Source organism: Athene noctua, chromosome 17 (genome assembly GCF_965140245.1).
Source record: "Athene noctua chromosome 17, bAthNoc1.hap1.1, whole genome shotgun sequence".
Taxonomy (NCBI): domain Eukaryota; kingdom Metazoa; phylum Chordata; class Aves; order Strigiformes; family Strigidae; genus Athene; species Athene noctua.
The window spans coordinates 11,779,669-11,797,677 of record NC_134053.1 but is presented as its reverse complement, the minus strand read 5'-3'; the positions used below and the strand labels follow the sequence as shown (position 1 = coordinate 11,797,677).

At 42.2% G+C, this 18,009-nt stretch overlaps 1 protein-coding gene across 3 annotated transcripts in view; it reads left to right on the top strand.

Annotated features, from left to right (window-relative positions):
- SLC5A1 (solute carrier family 5 member 1) overlaps positions 1-16,785 on the top strand; it is a 29,367-nt gene extending 12,582 nt beyond the window's left edge. Inside the window, exons 4-15 of one of the 3 annotated variants that reach the window (XM_074920883.1) lie at positions 385-444; positions 800-904; positions 6,200-6,305; positions 6,525-6,605; positions 9,030-9,250; positions 10,216-10,351; positions 10,982-11,089; positions 12,156-12,306; positions 12,919-13,087; positions 15,126-15,341; positions 15,645-15,744; positions 16,562-16,785. In XM_074920883.1, the coding sequence (XP_074776984.1) occupies positions 385-444; positions 800-904; positions 6,200-6,305; positions 6,525-6,605; positions 9,030-9,250; positions 10,216-10,351; positions 10,982-11,089; positions 12,156-12,306; positions 12,919-13,087; positions 15,126-15,341; positions 15,645-15,744; positions 16,562-16,785 (1,677 nt within the window). Of the gene's footprint in view, positions 1-384; positions 445-799; positions 905-6,199; positions 6,306-6,524; positions 6,606-9,029; positions 9,251-10,215; positions 10,352-10,981; positions 11,090-12,155; positions 12,307-12,918; positions 13,088-15,125; positions 15,342-15,644; positions 15,751-16,561 lie in introns of all 3 variants that reach the window. The other 2 variants (XM_074920882.1, XM_074920884.1) reach the window with 2 other exon arrangements.
- The last annotated feature ends 1,224 nt before the right edge of the window (positions 16,786-18,009 follow it).

Below are 18,009 nucleotides of genomic sequence, written 5' to 3'. Positions count from 1 at the left end.
AAACCAGGCTCCCTGGGCCTGCTCTGGAGAGGGCTAGGGTAATCTGGTGTGGCTAGTGGAGTGGTGCTTTGATACTAGAGGCCAATCCTGTGAGCAGAAATCAGCTGGTTTTCTATAAAATGTATTATTAACATGTGTGCTTCTCTGGGACATCTAGCATGAAATCCAGGCTGCGTAATACCTGACAAATTTTTTGGTCAAGATGTCATTCCCAAATTTTCAACTGTAAATCGGCAGACAGAGCAGTTCCTTCCCACCACGCCTGCAGTACCCACATTTATGTGGTTTCAGCGGTCTCTAGCTGCTGTTGGGTCTGATAACTGCTCTTTGGGAGTGCTATCTAGAGAGAGAAGGCTCATTCAGCTGATCTTGTCTTGCCTGCAGGCTCTGATACTTGTGGTTGTTCTAGGATGGCTTTTTGTACCCATCTACGTCAAAGCTGGGGTAAGTCAAACCAGTACGTTATGCTTTTCTTTGCTGCTCATGTTTGTGGATCAGGTCTTGAATATTGCCAAGCCATTATGAATGGCACCTGATCTGAATGTGCCAGAACCATGCTATGTTATGCCTGTGTAATTTTGAAAAGCGAGGATTCTCTGTTCTGAGACCTGAGCTGAGAAGTACTTGGTACTCTCTCCTCATTCTCCTTTGATTTCTGGAGCTGCTCTTCCTTGCAATTGCATTTGCAGCTCCTCTCCCTTTGCACTCCATTCTTACAGTATCAGAGTAGCAAAAAAAATTCCCCTAATTTGCTTTGTATCTATTCCCCATTATCTGAAACCTCCTCTACTCCCCACAGGTGGTGACAATGCCAGAGTATCTGAGGAAGCGTTTTGGTGGGAAACGGATTCAGGTCTACCTGTCAGTTCTTTCTCTGATCCTGTATATTTTCACAAAGATCTCAGTAAGTAAAACTTTTACAGCATTTCTTCCATCATACATTGATCTAAACAAAAGAAACTCCCACTTACAATATTGCTCACACAACTGGTCATTTGCTTCTGATTTGGAGCCCTTGGTTGAATTAAGAACTCTCAAAATACAATTTTGTGTTTTCTTTATCTAGTGAGATTGTCTATTCAGATCTGTTCTGCAATTAGTTTTTTCCTTCCTGACAATGTCCCTTGATGCTTGTTGTGCTTTCTCTTTCTTTTTTAGGTTTTAAGGTTTACTTCTACTTATGCTTTCCTCTAGAACATGTCAGAGTGAAGGAAGACAGTCTATTACCCTAGGGATCCGTGAAACATGTAGCAAGGAATTTTTGTCCCCAGACTTCATATTTATCTGTTTTGGCATCCTCTGGTGAACATCCATCAGTAACAGAGATGAGGGAATAAAGCAAGAGGGCTATGGAGAAAAAGAGAATAATAGGAATTAGAAAATAAGGAAGGAGGAAATGCCTGGGAGGAAAATTATAACAACTGAGGTGAAAGGAGGGAAGAGGAGACATTCTTTTAATGGGCAAGCGTATCAAGTGGTTGTGTTGCTGTTGCCGTGGAGTAGTGAATGGAGCTGGTATTTTCCATATATCTCGAAACTATCTAGCCTCTAAAGAAGTCCACAGTTCAGGCATACCTCAATCTGTTGTTTTGCAGAAGTTGCCATGGCAGATTACTCTTTGCCCTCTGAATGGGAGCTGAGTGATAATAGTGCAATTTAAGCTAAAAGATTGGCCTTTTGCTCTCATTCTCACATCTTGACGATAACTGATCCTTAGAAAGGTTATAAATTAAACAGGGTGGTACTGTGGAGCTGGCCTTCAGAGTTGGATTTCCATATATTTCAAAAGGATTAGTTAATTTGCTGTTGTTGTGCTTAACTGCCATAATCAGAAAACCCAGGTATGACACAGAGTTCTGGCAGCTCTAGCAGCTGAGAAACTCTTCCAGTCGGATGACTCACAGTCCTATTCTGCAACACATGTTTGTAACGAGCTCATCAAGGTGTTACATAGGTTCTGAATTTACTGTCTATCTTTTATTTCCATCCTCTATCATGCCTAAAGATCTGGTCATGGGATTTCACCCCATTTCAGTTGGAGTGTCTTGCTTCCAGGCATGACAGGTTTAAGCTTCCAGTGTGGTGTGAGGCGGAAGCACCTTCTCCTGCTCTTGTGGTCCTCTCTTATTAGGAGCAAAGAAATTATCAAGAGATCTATACAGCAGCAGATTGCTCAGGCCCTGCTCCACCAGTGGCCCATCCCAGCTTCCCATCAACCCAATTAATCCAGATGTATGTGGGGAATTGGCATGGAGATTTTCCCCCTGTGCTTTGCAGGGGAAAAATTCAGTGCACAAGTTTCTCTAATCATTTCTTCTTTCCCTCATTTGCCCAGAACAGGTCTGACAGTGTCTGTCCCATGCACAAATGTACAAACATGTCTTCTGCATTGTTGTCCTATGTCACTATATTCAGTAGGGCAGGATTTGCCTAGATGCCTAGAATCTTTATTGATGGATCTTATTCAGAGTAGGCAGAACAAAGTCCTTGAAGGTTTCAGGTACTCTCAGAGGAGATCAGAGTAGGTTTTTCTATACCATGCTATGCCACACCATGCCCAGACTGTCTCCAAATGAACCAGCTCCAGAAGCAGAAAGGGAAAGGCTCTTCCATCCTGGCCTGTAGATAATTTCTTTGTGCTGTGTAGAGCTATGCATGCTACGTGAAGCTATCACAGGTCTCTCTTTCCGGATGCACGTTGTATACCCAAACATACCCATGTGTTGACAATCCATGCCATAGCTGGCTTGGCAATTTGCATTTTACTTCCTTGACTGCTGCCTTTACAAACACTCCCTTGTGATCTTTGAGGCTTATTGAGATTTGATATAGAAGGATGGGTTTCTGCCCTGCCCTTAATGGGCAGTCACACCTATCAGTCTGACTAGAAGTGATACTGCTGCTTATCCTTGTAGAACAGTGGCATCTTGTTTCTGGTGTAGTTATTTCGTGTGCTGTTTCCTTGATGTGTTAAAATATTATCTAATGTTCTTAATAATGTAATTATTACAATGCTTTCCAATGGACAATTGTTCTGGTTTTGACTGGGATAGAGTTAATTTTTCTTCTTAGTAGCTAGAATAGTGCTGTGTTTTGGATTCAGCATGGGATTTGGTATGAGATGAATGCTGATAGTATACTGATATTTTCAGTTGTTGCTAAGAAATCAAGAATTTTTCAACTCCCCATGTCCTGCCTGTGGGCAGGTGCACAAGAAGATGGGAGGGAACACAGCCAGAGCATTGGATCCAAACTGGCCAATGGAATATTCTGTATCATGCAACATCATGCTCAGTATATAGATGAGGATAGGCTGGGAACCTGGGGCTCTTTCTCTTCTTGGACTGCAGTTTTGGGATTTTCTTTCCTCTGGGATCATTAGCTGGGAATAGGCTGGGCTTTGGTCAGCAGGTGGTGAGCAATTGCATTGGGCATCACTTGTTTGTATATTCTATTATTACTATTATAATGATTATTTTAATTTAATTTTATTTTATTTCGATTATCAAATTAACTTTACCTCAACCTATGAGTCTCCCTACCTTTACTCCTCCAATTCTCTCCCCCACCCCCTGGGGCAGGGGAGGGTGAGTGTGTGGCTGTGTGGTGTTTGGCTGCTGGCTGGGTTTAAACCATGACAATAATATAATACGTCAGGTCATGTAATTCCTGGCACAGTGCCCACCACCCTGGGATGATTAGATTCCCTTTGCACACCTCTGTACAAGGTTGTTACAATTTCTCTCTTTTCCTGAACATTTTCTGTATTTTTTTATTGATTTCTCACCTGGTTGTGTGGCTAATCAGCCACTTGCCAGACAATTGCCAGCTAAGGCCATGCTGCAAGGTGTTGATCTTTGGGATCAGAACACATGTGATTTTCAAGCCCAAAGTATTTCTGTTGTACAGGACCCTCACCTGTACAAGCTTCCTAAGCATGCAGTACTTTGTGAGTAATGCCTATAGCACCTCTCAGAGTCTAGGTTTGTAATGAGCTCATCAGCCACTACTGTTGCTGATATTGGTCAGGATGCCAAAGAAAATGACCTAGTAAAAATAAAATTTGATGGAGAGTAATTGACTAAATATGACAAGACAAAAGGGAATTAAGACCTGAATGTTTTTGAAGAAATCAGAAATTGTAAACTGAAATTTATAAATGTATTACAGCATTTTCTTTACATTCATTGGGCATAATTTCAGGAGTAAATGTGTGGGTATAGACTTACCCGGAGGGAAGAGGAGGTAGAAGGATAACCTCCTCTTAGGACTGCATGATGTAGGGGGGTAAAGAGTATGTGCCACTGCCCTGACTCCCACAGGAACATGGCAGCTGGATTCACTCAGTTGGTATGTGTTCTGCCAGTTGTTCCTGCATGATCTGTGGATGGCTTTGGAGAGATAGTTTGGAATTCAAAGGAAAGATTTACTCTATTAGAGATAAGGATTAAATAGTGCCCATAAAATATTAATGGAGAAACAAGGAAATATTGAAAGGAAATAATCTAATTGGGAGGGAGGAGCACTGAAGTTGGAAGGTAACTCAGCAGTTCAAAGAAGCTGATGTATTGCTCAGGATGCTAAATAATTAACTATACATTTCTTTCTGGGGGTCATTTTAGGAGCATTAATATTTAATGCTATGTAGGCTAAACTAAAGCCAAGAGCAATAAAAGAAAGATCTGGGACATAAGCTGGTCAGTGGTGTGAAAAGGTAGGCAAAAAATATTCCCATAGAGAGAAAGGACAAAGGGTATGGTCTAACTGCCACTGGGGTTAAGGGCTAAATGTCCTGGTCTGCAGTTCCAAACTAAAACCTGTAAGGAATCAAATCATCTCAAGCTGCTCTAGAGGCAGAGTTGGGAGGGTGGGACCTCTGCTGTGATTCACACTGCTTCATGTCGGGGCAGTAGGGAGGGTTGGAGGACCTCTTGCTGCAGAGATCCATCCATCTTCCATCCATCTTCCTCATTCTCCAGAGAGAACCAAGGGTGAGCTCATACCCTGCAGTCTTGGTTTCAGTGTCTTCGGAATGAAGAAAGTTTCTTCATCTGGCATCTCCCAGCTTGCCAGACTGCGTAACTGCTTATTAGTGTACCTGCCCTGCCTTCCCTCGGCCCAGCCGACGACAGAAGTGGTGCGAGTGCCTCTCCCGTGATCAGAGGCTGGGGCTGTCCCCCAGCCTGGCCTGAGCAACCTCCTGCTCCTCCAGCGAGTGCCGCCTCGCAGCGGCCCTGCTTTACCCCAGGGCACGTGTAATGGTGGTTATCTTTATTTCTCAGACCCTGCACATGGGCAGTTCCTGCATCATTTTGCAGCTCCCGAGCCTGCTGAATGCCCCTGGGAGCAGAATTGTTAAATGACAGGAATCCCCATATAGATGGTGTTGGGGGGCTGCAGGTGGGACTGGAGACGGGAGCAAGGACAGGTACAGATGTAAACCTCTAATGAAAGCATCATTTACAGTGATGCATTACAAGTGCACTGGGGTAGATTATTCTGATTGCAAACTTGGATAAATAACATTGATGCAAATGATCTCTAAATCAGGAACTGATTAGTGTGGTTAAAATCCCAGAGTGTAACTCTGAAACCTGAATAATTCCTGTCTTACGCAAGAGCTAAAGGTCTCTTCTGTTAGCCAACTGATGTCAATTATTCTGACAGGAACTTAAAAATAGAGATAATACAAGATGTTTGCCTTTAATCACCATTTGTCCTGAACCAGCAAGACTAGCTATACCACATGTATGCAAGCAGTGAAGAAAAAGTAAGAGATTTATAGATCAGCATTAAATGAAGAGAACCATGCCATGCCTTGTAGGTGTCACAGAGTCTATCCCTGCACATAGTAGCAAGTGTAACCTGAGCTTTAACTAATTTGTTATTAATCTCTTTCAGTATGTAAGAACAGAGTAGTGAGGGGACTCTGTCTACCTAAAATGATCCATTGAAAAAGACCTGGGTATTCCTTGAGAGGTGTTAGAATTCTTGTGCTGAAAGCAGCATGGCACTGAGAGGAGACTGGCACTTGTCCTAAAATGGCCTCTATTTTCTTTCTGATTTTTTTTTTTTTTGGTGCGTGTGCAGTGCTATAAGGGGGGGGGAGTTGTGTATTTCAGTACCTGCGTCATGAATGTGAAATGTGCCATCATCATGAATTTAAACATTGCTTAATCTGTAATTTTTTCTTTTATAGGCAGACATATTCTCTGGAGCTGTATTTATACAGCTGGCCATAGGGCTGAATCTTTATTTGGCCATAATTATTCTGCTTGCTATTACTGCTCTTTACACCATCACAGGTGAGTTTGCAAAGCAGTCTGATAAATTAAATGATAGAGAAGCCAGAAAAAAGAGAATAGGGGAGGTGGGTAAGAGAGGAGAAATGAAAACCTCAAAGGGGAGTGATTTACAGTGGTCTTGAGAGGTGGCGAGAGAAGTGAAAAAAAAAAAAAAAGATTTCCAACTGAGGCATTTACACAGGGGCTAACCTGTTTGCCTTGAATTTTCTTTGCCATTAGGTGGTCTTGCAGCTGTGATTTACACAGACACCTTACAAACATTTATCATGGTAGTGGGATCCTTTATTCTCATGGGATTTGGTAAGTAAATCAGATGAATTAAACTGGAAATTATTTTTTGTTCTTTTTGTCTTCCTTTGGGTTGAAAGAGGCCTCAAAGATCATCTCGTGCCAACCCCCTGCCCTGGGCAGGGACACCTTCCACTAGCCCAGGTTGCCCAGGTCCGAGTCCTTCTGATGTTGGTGCCCCCAGAGCTGGACACAGGACTCCAGGTGGGGTCTCACCAGAGCAGAGCAGAGGGGGCGAATCCCCTCCCTCGCCCTGCTGCCCACCCTGCTCTGGGTGCAGCCCAGGACACGGTTGGCTTTCTGGGCTGCGAGCGCACGTTGCTGGCTCACAGGCAGTTTTCCATCCACCAATACCCCCAAGCCCTTCTCCGCAGGGCTGCTCTCCACCCACTCCTCGCCCAGCCTGTGTCTGTGCTTGGCATTGCCCCGACCCATGGGCGGGACCCTGCACTTGGCCTTGTTGAACTCCATGAGGTTGGCACGGCCCCACCTCTCCAGCCTGTCCAGGTCCCTCTGGATGGCACATCCCCTCCCTCCAGCGTGTGACCGCCCCACACAGCTCGGTGTCGTTGGCAAACTGCTGAGGGTGCCTCGATCCCACTGTCTGTGTCACCAACAAAGATGTTGATCGGTGCCAGTCCCAACACCAACCCCTGAGGAACGTCACTCGTCACTGCTCTCCACTCTTTGAGTGCAACCATCCAGTCAGTTCCTGATCCACCGAGTGCTCCATCCATCACATCCACATCTCTCCAGTTTAGAGACAAGGATGTTGTGCAGGACAGTGTCAAAAGCTTTGCACAAGTCCAGGTAGATGAGAGTCGGTTGCTGTAACCCCACCATAAAGGTCACCAAATTCATCAGGCATGATTTGTCCTTAGTGAAACCATGTTGGCTGTCACCAATCACCTCATTTTCCATGTGCTCTAGCAGAGCTTCCAGGAGGATTCACTTCATGATCTTACTGGTCACAGAGGTGAGACTGACTGGCCAGTGGTTCTCCAGGTCCTCTTTATTTCCCCTTTTAAAAATGGGGGTTATATTTCCCCCTTTTCAGTCAGTGGGAACTTCGTGAGACTGCCACAGCTTCTCAAATATGATGGATAGTGGCTTAGTCACTTCATCTGCCAGTTCCCTCAGGATCTGCAGATCCATCTCATCAGGTCCCTTGGACTTATGCACCTTCAGCTTCCTTAGATGGTCTCAAACCTGATCTTTTTCTACAGTGGGTGGTTCTTCCTTCTCCCAGTCCCTGCCTTTGCCTTTTGTGTCTTGGGTGGTGTGGCTGGAGCCCCTGCTGGTGAAGACTGAGGCAAAAAAAGTCACTGAGTACCTCAGCATTCTCCATATTCTGGGTAACCAGGTCAACCACAAGTCCCATGGTGGCTGTGGAAACAGACCCTGCAATGTGGAATCGTTATCTTAACCAGCATATTTTGGTTCATATACCTGTTTATCAGGAATGAAAATAAACATGCTGCCAAGCCCTTTAGTCTCTGAGATCGCTCCATCTCCAAAGCACAGGTGAATGTGTAAGGTAATACAGCACCCCATGATAGAACAGGACTCATGATGGCTAACAAAGTAAAAGCGGAGATGTTTGCAGGTGATGATGATGATGTTCTTGAGAAGTTCAGAGAGCATCTTGTTTCAAGAAGATTATAATTTCGTAGATATTCAGATGTTAATGCATGAAATTTCCAATTCAAAGTGGAGAGTTGTTGGTCATGTTGCACATTTTTATCTTGTTTCTAGCTGGTAGCTTTTGTTAAAACAACCCAAACATTTTAATGTTTTAAGTAAGCCTTGTAGTTGATCTACAGCTGTCATTATATTGCCAGCTGGACAAAAGATATGAACTGAATGTTTATGAATGGGACAATGCCTGTGTTTGGAAGCCCATATGCATTTTAAAGTAGAAACCATACTGTTAAACAGTATTAATAGGAAGAGGTCATAAGAAAGAAAGAAGTAGTGATAAGATTCCATGAATCTGTAGTGTCCTTTCCTTATCTTTCTAGTTACTCAGCACCTGGTTTTCCTCTAGCTAGGTCTTTCACTGAAATGTAATTATCCCACCATTGTTATCACAGAAATAACTTCAGGCTGACCTAACCTGGTAAGACCCTGCCGTAGGTGCTCCCTAGGTTAACCCTGTGTGGAAATAATGTATCTTCATTCCACTTCTTGGCAAGGCACGTATAAGAGATGTGGAGCCTAAACCAACATTTGCAGGCTATACAGAAACCTAAATAGAAAGGTCACTTTGGTGTGAATACTCACAAAACGCTGTATACTGTTTTCTAAGAAGCTGATGTACACTGGCTAGGGGTCTTTTACATCCATATTGAGGAGGTTTTACCCCTCACATTCTCTGCTCTATTTGAGATTTCAGTACTGAATACTTTATTGCTACTTTTACTTTCTGTTTTTCAGCATTTGCTGAAGTAGGAGGGTATGATGCTTTCATGCAGAAGTACATGGAAGCAATTCCATCCAATATCTCCTATGGGAATACTACGATTAAGGCCGAGTGCTACACTCCTCGGAAGGATTCCTTTCACATCTTCCGAGATGCCGTCACTGGAGATCTGCCATGGCCAGGACTCGTCTTTGGTTTGAGCATCCTTGCTTTGTGGTACTGGTGCACAGATCAGGTAATGTGGAAGCCATAAGCCTTGGAAATGCTGAACACAGAACTCTGCAGTCTGGTGTGATCTAGGGGTATACTTCCCCCATTGTAATTCAAAGCTGGGTCACAGAAATGGCAGTTATTTCAAGACTGATCAGTCACTTCTCAGTTTCTGGTTTCTAAACCCTTCCCGCATGTGAGAAAATGGAACGGATGTTCTTTCAGTCCTTCTGCACTGTGCCCAGCAGATACTGTCTGTAATTCCTTTCTCATTTTTTGTGTGTGACCATAAGTAAAAAAACAGAGAGTTTGTAATGTGAATTTAGGAAACCATGTATCCAATGATTCTTGTTAGTCTGGGACTAGATATGATTCACCATTCAGTAATCTGATTTTGTTTCCTATTTGTGCGGCTTTCACCTTTGCATACCCAGTCCAGGGAGGATGTCCTTTAAATATCAGGTCTTTCAGTCTGGAGAGTCTTCCCCAGGCCTCCTTTCTTCTCCCTAAAACCTACTGTCCAGTTTCCCCAAGAGATCACACTGACATGAGTAGAGGAAAATGTGCTCCTGCAACTGTGATGTGAGAATGTGTCCAGTCTCTAGCAAGTGATTTGTCTGCATTCTGAATTGTGAGAAAGACAATATTCACAATATGTAAACAAATGAAAAAAACCCCAGATGTAATTGTATCTATTGCTCATGTAAATATTTTATTCCTTTTTGGCTTTTTAGTCTATCTGCTTTAAGAACATCTTGTGAGAAACATACTCTTAAACATACACTGGATAAATGATAGTTTCCTTTACTTATTTCAAATATATCTTTTGATTTTCATGTCATTTTTGTTTTTCCTAGTGACAGAAATTTTAAATAGGCTCTTTCACTATCACAGAGGTTAAGAACTACCTTGCATCCAGAACCTGGCATGGTGTGTTCATGGCAATGCTATTCTTGGTTGTCACACATACTTGCTGTGTCTCATTGACAGGTTATTGTCCAGAGATGTCTCTCTGGCAAGAACATGTCCCATGTGAAGGCTGGTTGTATCATGTGTGGATACCTGAAACTCTTGCCCATGTTTATTATAGTGATGCCTGGAATGATCAGCCGAATTTTGTACACAGGTACGTGTATGTATACAGAAATGCAAATTTCTTCTTGCTGCCCATGTGTCACTGCCAATCTCTCTCAATGTCCTGTTCTCTGTCCCTTCCAAAACACCTGTTAGATTGTGCAGGCACATACACTGTAAGGAGTCACAGGTCTTCCCTTTTCCCTGATCTCAGGTTTCTGCTAATGCTATTGCTCTCCATTTTAGGGGAGAGAAATTCCACAGTGTCCCTCCCCAGCTGTCTGTTTGTCACAGCCCCACTCTGGCTGAATGAGTGGAAAATGCTGTCCAGGACTGATAATCTGATGGCAATCCGAGGAAGAGGGCCATCAGTCGCAGACAGTACTATTCTGGGCATGGACAGCCCTGAGCGCAGCGTGGGGGAAACTCCAACCTCCCTCTGACCATCAGCGTGTTTAAAGCAGGCAGAGGAGAGATGTTCAGGCTGGAGGGAGGGGTCTGAGTGTTCCTCTGCTTGTTTTTGTACTTGCTCTCTTTCCCTGCCAGCAGACCAAGGATGATATCAAGCATGTCAGTCCATCAGTTCAACACATAGACAAATTTTAGAAGCAATTAATTAATTTGTGAGCAATCTGTTGTTTATACAACCTTGTCTAACCCTGTCTTGTTATCCTCTCCTCAGATGTGGTGGCTTGTGTCGTGCCTGAAGTCTGCCAGCAGTACTGTGGCACTGCTGTTGGCTGTACAAATATTGCTTATCCAAAAATGGTAGTGGAGCTTATGCCAAATGGTAAGACACTGTCTGTATTTGTTTGTTTGTTTGTTTTAGGAAAGGTGAGGCTGCCAGGCTGTAAAAACAGGTGATAGAGGGAGGCCAAACTCCAGATTTAGGTCAAAAATTCTTGCTAGAACTGTGTACTGGTAATCAAAGGGGTAGTCCCTATCAGTTGTAGCTGTAGGTGCAGAATAGCTACATGCTGACACTGTCAGCTCTCAGCTGGCAAATACTGGGTGATGAAACGGTAATTGGGCTCCCTTTCTGTGGAGGTAAAAAATAACCTACTTTGCCAATGATTCATAAAAAACTGTCTCTGCCAGGATTTCTGAGTCGGAGGCATACACCTGCAGTCCTTCTGCTAAACCCACCCAGGTGGGAGGAGAAAATATTCTATGTACACATTGTCCTGTAGGACACCTGTTCGGTGAGAGAATAAGGCACCACTCTGGAGAGGACTATGGATACACCGAAGATAAATTTATGTAGAAAACCACAAAGCTGGTTCATAAGGCTGGAAAGACAGATTATGATATGCAGACCATGGTCCTTCCCTGATATCTTTAGTACTTCCTCATGGTATTATAACTGTTGTACATAGTATTATTAAAATACTGCAGTGCTTCCCCATACTGCGTTGATTAGATCATACCATCTGGAAGAGTGGCTTACTCTGATTTTTGAACAGTAAAAGAAACTTTTTTTTTTGGCTAAACAACTGGTTTACAAATATATCACCAGCAAGCAAGCACTTGCCTGCAAACAAGAGAAAATATTTTTATAACTGTTGGGGAAAGTCTGCTTAGTATTTTTTCTTTTTATTTCAGCATTTAATCAGACAGCATTCACAAAAGTATGTTCTAAAAGCTCAAGAGTTGCCCTATCAGTGCTGTAAATAGCTTTTCCAAAGCTCAGCAGACATCACTCTGCTTGCATTGCAAGAGAACGTCAGGGAGGCACCTGAATGTGCCAGACACACAGCTGCCTGACTTGAGCGGGTCAGACAAGCACGATGGATGGTGCCACGTACTGAGACTTTCCACTGAATGCTCATCCCAGTTCACATGTCTTTGTATTTCAGGTCTGCGGGGTCTGATGTTGTCAGTCATGTTGGCCTCCCTCATGAGCTCCCTGACTTCCATTTTTAACAGTGCGAGTACTTTGTTTACGATGGACATTTACACCAAAATTCGATCACAACCATCTGAGAAAGAGCTTATGTTAGCTGGAAGGTAAGAGCAGCCGAGTCTCGCCCAGCTGCAGAGGCCCAGCCAGCTCTAGGAGCCTTACCCTGTGCCTCCAAAACTCCCGCGGGTGCCTGGGTGAAATCCTGCCTTGGCAGCCTGCGGGCAGGCAGCACCGGCCTCCCGTGGCCAGACAACCCGTCCCACCCTGTTTTCCGTCTGGAAAGAGCCCAGCCTTGCTTCCAACTGAATTGACAGGGGTGCATGAGGTAGCTAAACTAATTCTCAACACTTCCTACTGCTGTTCAAAGGGAACTATTTTAAAATATCTTCACAGGCTTTCTGCTACACCACACTACAGCATCAATGAACTAGTTCCAGTTGATCTGCTATTGATTTGTCTCTAGACATAACAAACAAAGGAAAAAAGTGATTTTCTACATTTTGATTGCATGTTTAGCTGTATGCTGACCAACAGTTGACAGACACAATATCCAACTTGGATTTTTTTTATTTGTTCAACGGTAATTGGCCATTATCATTGATTATGCTGGTTGAAATACAAAATGGATATTTCAATTATTGATTAATTGCTGTTTTTTTCTTTCTGCTAGATGCTTCTAAGCAGGTGACTAATTGAATATCTGGCTGTGTTTACAGGGCATTTATGTTACTTTTAATTGGCATCAGCATTGCCTGGGTTCCTGTGGTGCAGTCAGCTCAAAATGGGCAGCTCTTCGATTATATTCAGTCAATTACCAGCTACCTGGGTCCTCCCATTGCTGCTGTCTTCCTGCTTGCTATCTTCTGCAAGCGGGTCAATGAGCAGGTATGTACAAATTAGGAAGCAGGCATGCTGCATGTTCTTTTAGGCATTGGGAGAATTGTTTTTTTGATTTGATGTCTTTTATTAGCAACTTTTCCCTGTTTATTTTAATCCCACTACAGCCCAGGGGTTCTGTGTTTCCATACCCTACGGCCTGAGATTTCAGAGATGAGTTTAAAAAAAATTCTTTGCTAATCTGATAAATAAAGAGTCAACTAGGAATTTCTAGATAGCTCTGAAACTAAGGTTTTCTATCCATTTGCCAAGGGAGTGCGTCAAATGAGTAGTTTGTGGAGATATATTTGAAAATAATCTTTTAGGATATTGGTCACCAAACTGCTTTACCAAACATATCACCTTTCACTTTCCTCTTGACCACTATATATTTTGTCAACAGTCCTTTAAAACAAACATGCTGTTGTTCCATGCGTTGTTTGACATGGGTTTTAGGACCTAGTCTGGGAATCACTGATTTTGATTCGTAGAGCAGTGAACTGAGAAATATTGTACTTAGCTCAGGAGGCAGGAGGTCTGTCACAGGCTTTGATGGAAGCATAGGCCAGTCATGGTCACTGGGGTCTCAGACATTCTGAAAACTCCATACTCAGGAATTCAGTCTCTTTTCTATAATACTAGGAATAACAACACTTGCCCGTTGCTCAGGTTTGCTCCAAGAAGGGTAAGTTCAATGGGAAAGCCTAGAGAGAGAAGGTTTCTGAATATCACCAAAACTTCTTTTTTCACTGTTTTGTCTTGAGACCAGTTCAGTGGTTATTTGTGTGTATATGGAAGAAAAGCCCGTTTGACACACAAGGGATGTTCCATTACCTATCTCAATATGGCTAAACCTCACAAATGGATTAAATCCTTGTGCCCTTCGTGGAAATCTGTCATTGACTTTAGCTGAAATTTTACCGGAGTAAGAATTCAGTATAATCCTCATGGGTTTGTGTACACGACCTTTTAAATTTGGGGAAATAGGGAAGACAAATATCAAAGCTTCTGAGAACTGGAGCCTTGCGTAAGGTAAACTCTAATATTGTAATTACTTATAAGATTTATCAGCATTTCTTGCTCAGAACCATTCTTCTTTCTGCCAGAAATTGAATTAACTCTCTTGTCCTACTCCAAAGCCCTTTTTCAATTTTGACCACTGAATAATTAAAACTTTTGGTTTTAAACCCAGCAATATTTTTTAATCAGGATTTATAGATTTATGTTACCATTATTAGTTTTTTGACTTCACAAACTCAGAGAATGGTTAAGATTGGAAGGCACCTCTGGACTAGTCCAACCCCCGCTGCTCAGAGGCAGGACTAACAGCAGGATCCTTAGATCCTGTTCAATTGGGTTTTGAATACCACCCCGGATGAAGACTCCACAGTGTCTCTAGGCAACCTGTTCCAGTGTTTAATCACCCTTACAGGAAAACAACAAAAAAATCATGTTTAAACAGAATTTCCCATATTTCAATCTGTGCCCAGGCATACCTGTGTGTCTTTTATACTTTGGACTAGAATAATACATGCTAGCAGTAAAACATCTACGTTTTATCTTCCATATTAACATTGACATTAACTTTTAACTAATTACTAACAAGATCCCTAGAAGATAAACCAGACACATGTTTCAGGAGGAATGACACACACTTGCTAGATGGTTTCATCATGCTGGAACTGTCAGGGATTTAGCCCTCAGAGATAAAAAGATATGAGAAGAACCCTTGGGATGTGTAGTCTGTGGCTTGAGCCTGTCCTGTATAAGGAGAGCATCATGTGGAGACGGGTGAACTTTGAGACATGTACTGGATAAGGTGTTCTCCATGTTGCTTCTCCGAGTTGCTGGTCATTGCTGCTTTCAGTTGTATTAATATACTGAGCTGTAAATACAGTCACTGAAAGTGTCTGGGTTAAAACCCCTGTGCTAAAGGCAACATAACACTTAAGTACCTCATGTTCCCTCCAGCAACTACTCAGGGCTTAGAGCTTATTTCCACACCTGCAGTTACTCGCTGTGGTAACTCCTGTCGCTTTGTCTGCAGGGTGCCTTCTGGGGCCTGATGGTTGGGCTGCTGGCTGGGCTCAGCAGAATGATTGCAGAGTTTGCCTATGGAACTGGCAACTGTGTGAACCCTTCCAACTGCCCGTTCATCATCTGCGGGATTCACTACCTTTACTTTGCAATGATTCTGTTTGGGGTTACCGCCATCGTCATCCTGGCAGTCTCCTTCATGACTAAGCCCATTCCTGATGTACACGTGAGTATTATGGCAGTCCTGCTTCTCAAGAAATGGAACTCAATGTAACCACTAGTTTTAAACACTGGTACTTGGTACGGTACCTCTTGAAATGTCATCTACCCACATCATATAGTCCTTGTAAGAAAGTAAGGGAAATAGTTTTCATTTATCTGTTGCAAATCTTCAGTGACTCCTAATAATCGTAGACTTAACAGACATTTGGGGTGCCATGGTCTTATAGCTTGTTCATGTGCTGGCCGGACTGATTTGTCTCTGTGTAGTGAGGCTGTAGATTTATAAACTCATTTTGTTTCACGGCAGCTTTACCGCTTGTGCTGGTCTTTGCGGAACAGCAAAGAAGAACGTATTGATCTTGATGCAGATGAGCAGGACAAAGCTGATGAAAAAGATGAGGAATCAGGTAACTGTTAAATATCTATAGATTCTATCACTATGAGTACCCCTATTTTTTTCTTGAAGAAACATTAACATGTTTGATATACAAAGACATCCTTCCTCCCCACAACAACAGAACCTCAAACGCCACATGTTTAAGTGGCTACTAAGCTGCCTTTTATCAATCTATCAAGCGTTGTGTAAATCAGATTTGAAGCGAGAGAATCTTGTTGTCTAGGTAGGTAGGTAGCAGTTCTAGGATTAAAACAGTGGAGATGTTTTAGGTTAGAGGTGGTGCACACTGGCAGACATGCAACTCTAGCACTTGGAATGAAACGAGAATTCACTTGGAAAGAGTAGTTAGTAGCCAGGGTTGAAGGAACGAGGATCTGGTGCAAGGTACCATGAAACAGAAAAGCCAGACATCCATCTGGGCAAAAACACCTGCTCTCTTTGCTGGGTTTCTGGTTCTGCTACCAACTTGCTTTTCATAAATATCCTCAAGTTCCTTTATCTGTCTTTTAATTAAAAGTGTAGAAAGTATAGAAAAAATGGAGTTTAAGCTTTGCAGCATGTTTTGCTTCTCTAATACCAGACCGCGTCTCTAGGCTGCAAAAGGTTCACTTACAACATACAGAAAATCACTCTTTTTCCAGGTGATCTGTGAAAACACAAAATTAACTTGATTCTTGCACTGCCTTGTACTAAAATATTTCCATATAAATATGATGATAAATCAGAGCTGCAGTATTAAATAGAGGAATGTCCTCAGTCACAGAGATCTTCTAGTGCATGCAGTGGTCTGTGCTTACATTTCATGACCAGTGTGTTATTCCTTCCAGTTAATGAGGAAAGTAAAGAAGAATTGGGATGCTTTAGGAAAGCGTACAACTGGTTCTGTGGCTTAGATCAGCAAAAAGGACCCAAACTGAGCAAGGAGGAAGAGGAAGCATTGAAGAAGAAACTGACTGACACAAGTGAAGTGCCACTTTGGAGAAACGTCGTGAATATCAACGGCATCATCCTATTGACTGTGGCTGTGTTTTGCCATGCCTTCTTTGCATAAACCTCTGATTACAGTTCTGAAATTGTACTGTGTTGCCAAGCAAAAACTATGACTTGTAGATTTACAGAGTTAGAAACACTTAGTATGTTCATTGTCTACTTTTGTAAAAATTCAGAGTGATTTACTCACTGACTTTGTGATCATAATTTCAACAATCTAAAGATGAAGGCCTCTGGGATTTCAAGAGAGATATATTTTGTTTAGACATTCAATCCAGGGCTAATTAAGGTTCAGAATTTCCATCCAAGGTTCTCTCTACTTGTCATACATTTTCTATTTTAGGTGCAGAACAAGGCTGCATGAGCCACATTTCATGTAAGGGTTTGTGAACTACCTTGATTGTCAACCCTTCCTCTGATCATTCAAATTTCTTTTTCCTTTTGCTATTATAATTTGATTACAAAAAAAACCCACACTGAGGGACGATATTATGAATTCAAATTAAAAAAAAAAAATCAATTTTGTACCCTCCAAGCATGGGTTACCTTAAGTAAAGGGTTTATGTATATATTGATGTATTTGATGCTATATCTAACTTTCTATTATAACTTTTTTTCCCTTTTCCCACTTTTTGTGGTGCTGTGTTTCTCAGTAATCAGTGGAACACCAACCATCTGAACTGATTGGGTTCTGAAATTGGGGAAAATATGTATCGATGATCTTAATAAGAATTCTGCTTACAATAGATTCTCTAAGGTTAACTTCAGGAGGTCCTCCTCTCTTTATATTTTAATATGTATCTATACTTGAATGTGAAGCTTTTTTATACAAAATACATATATATACACATGCAATATGTTATATTTATGCACTATATATATTATATATATATATTTAAAATATATATGTATGTGTGTGTATATATATATTTATTTCTTACTGATGAATTCCCAACTCGGTATGTCAAAGTTAGTCTCTGTCCACAACTAGTAGGGCCTCTGTGTTGTGGAGCTGGTGTTAATGTGTTGCCTCTTTTTATGGATGGTACTGCAAAACAATCCATGCACACGGTTAAAAGTCCAAAGCATCAGAGTGTTGGGTTTGCATTTTTCTTTCAAGTACGTTTGAGGGCTCTGTACTGCTGTTCTGCAAAACTATAACTCTTCCTTCTGAAGATTTTATTGAGAAATAGAAGTCATGCTGTATGACAGTTCATGAAAGAGAATAGCCACAACTGTGGGATATCGGCTAAACCAGCCTGATTGTCTCCACTTGATAAGTTTG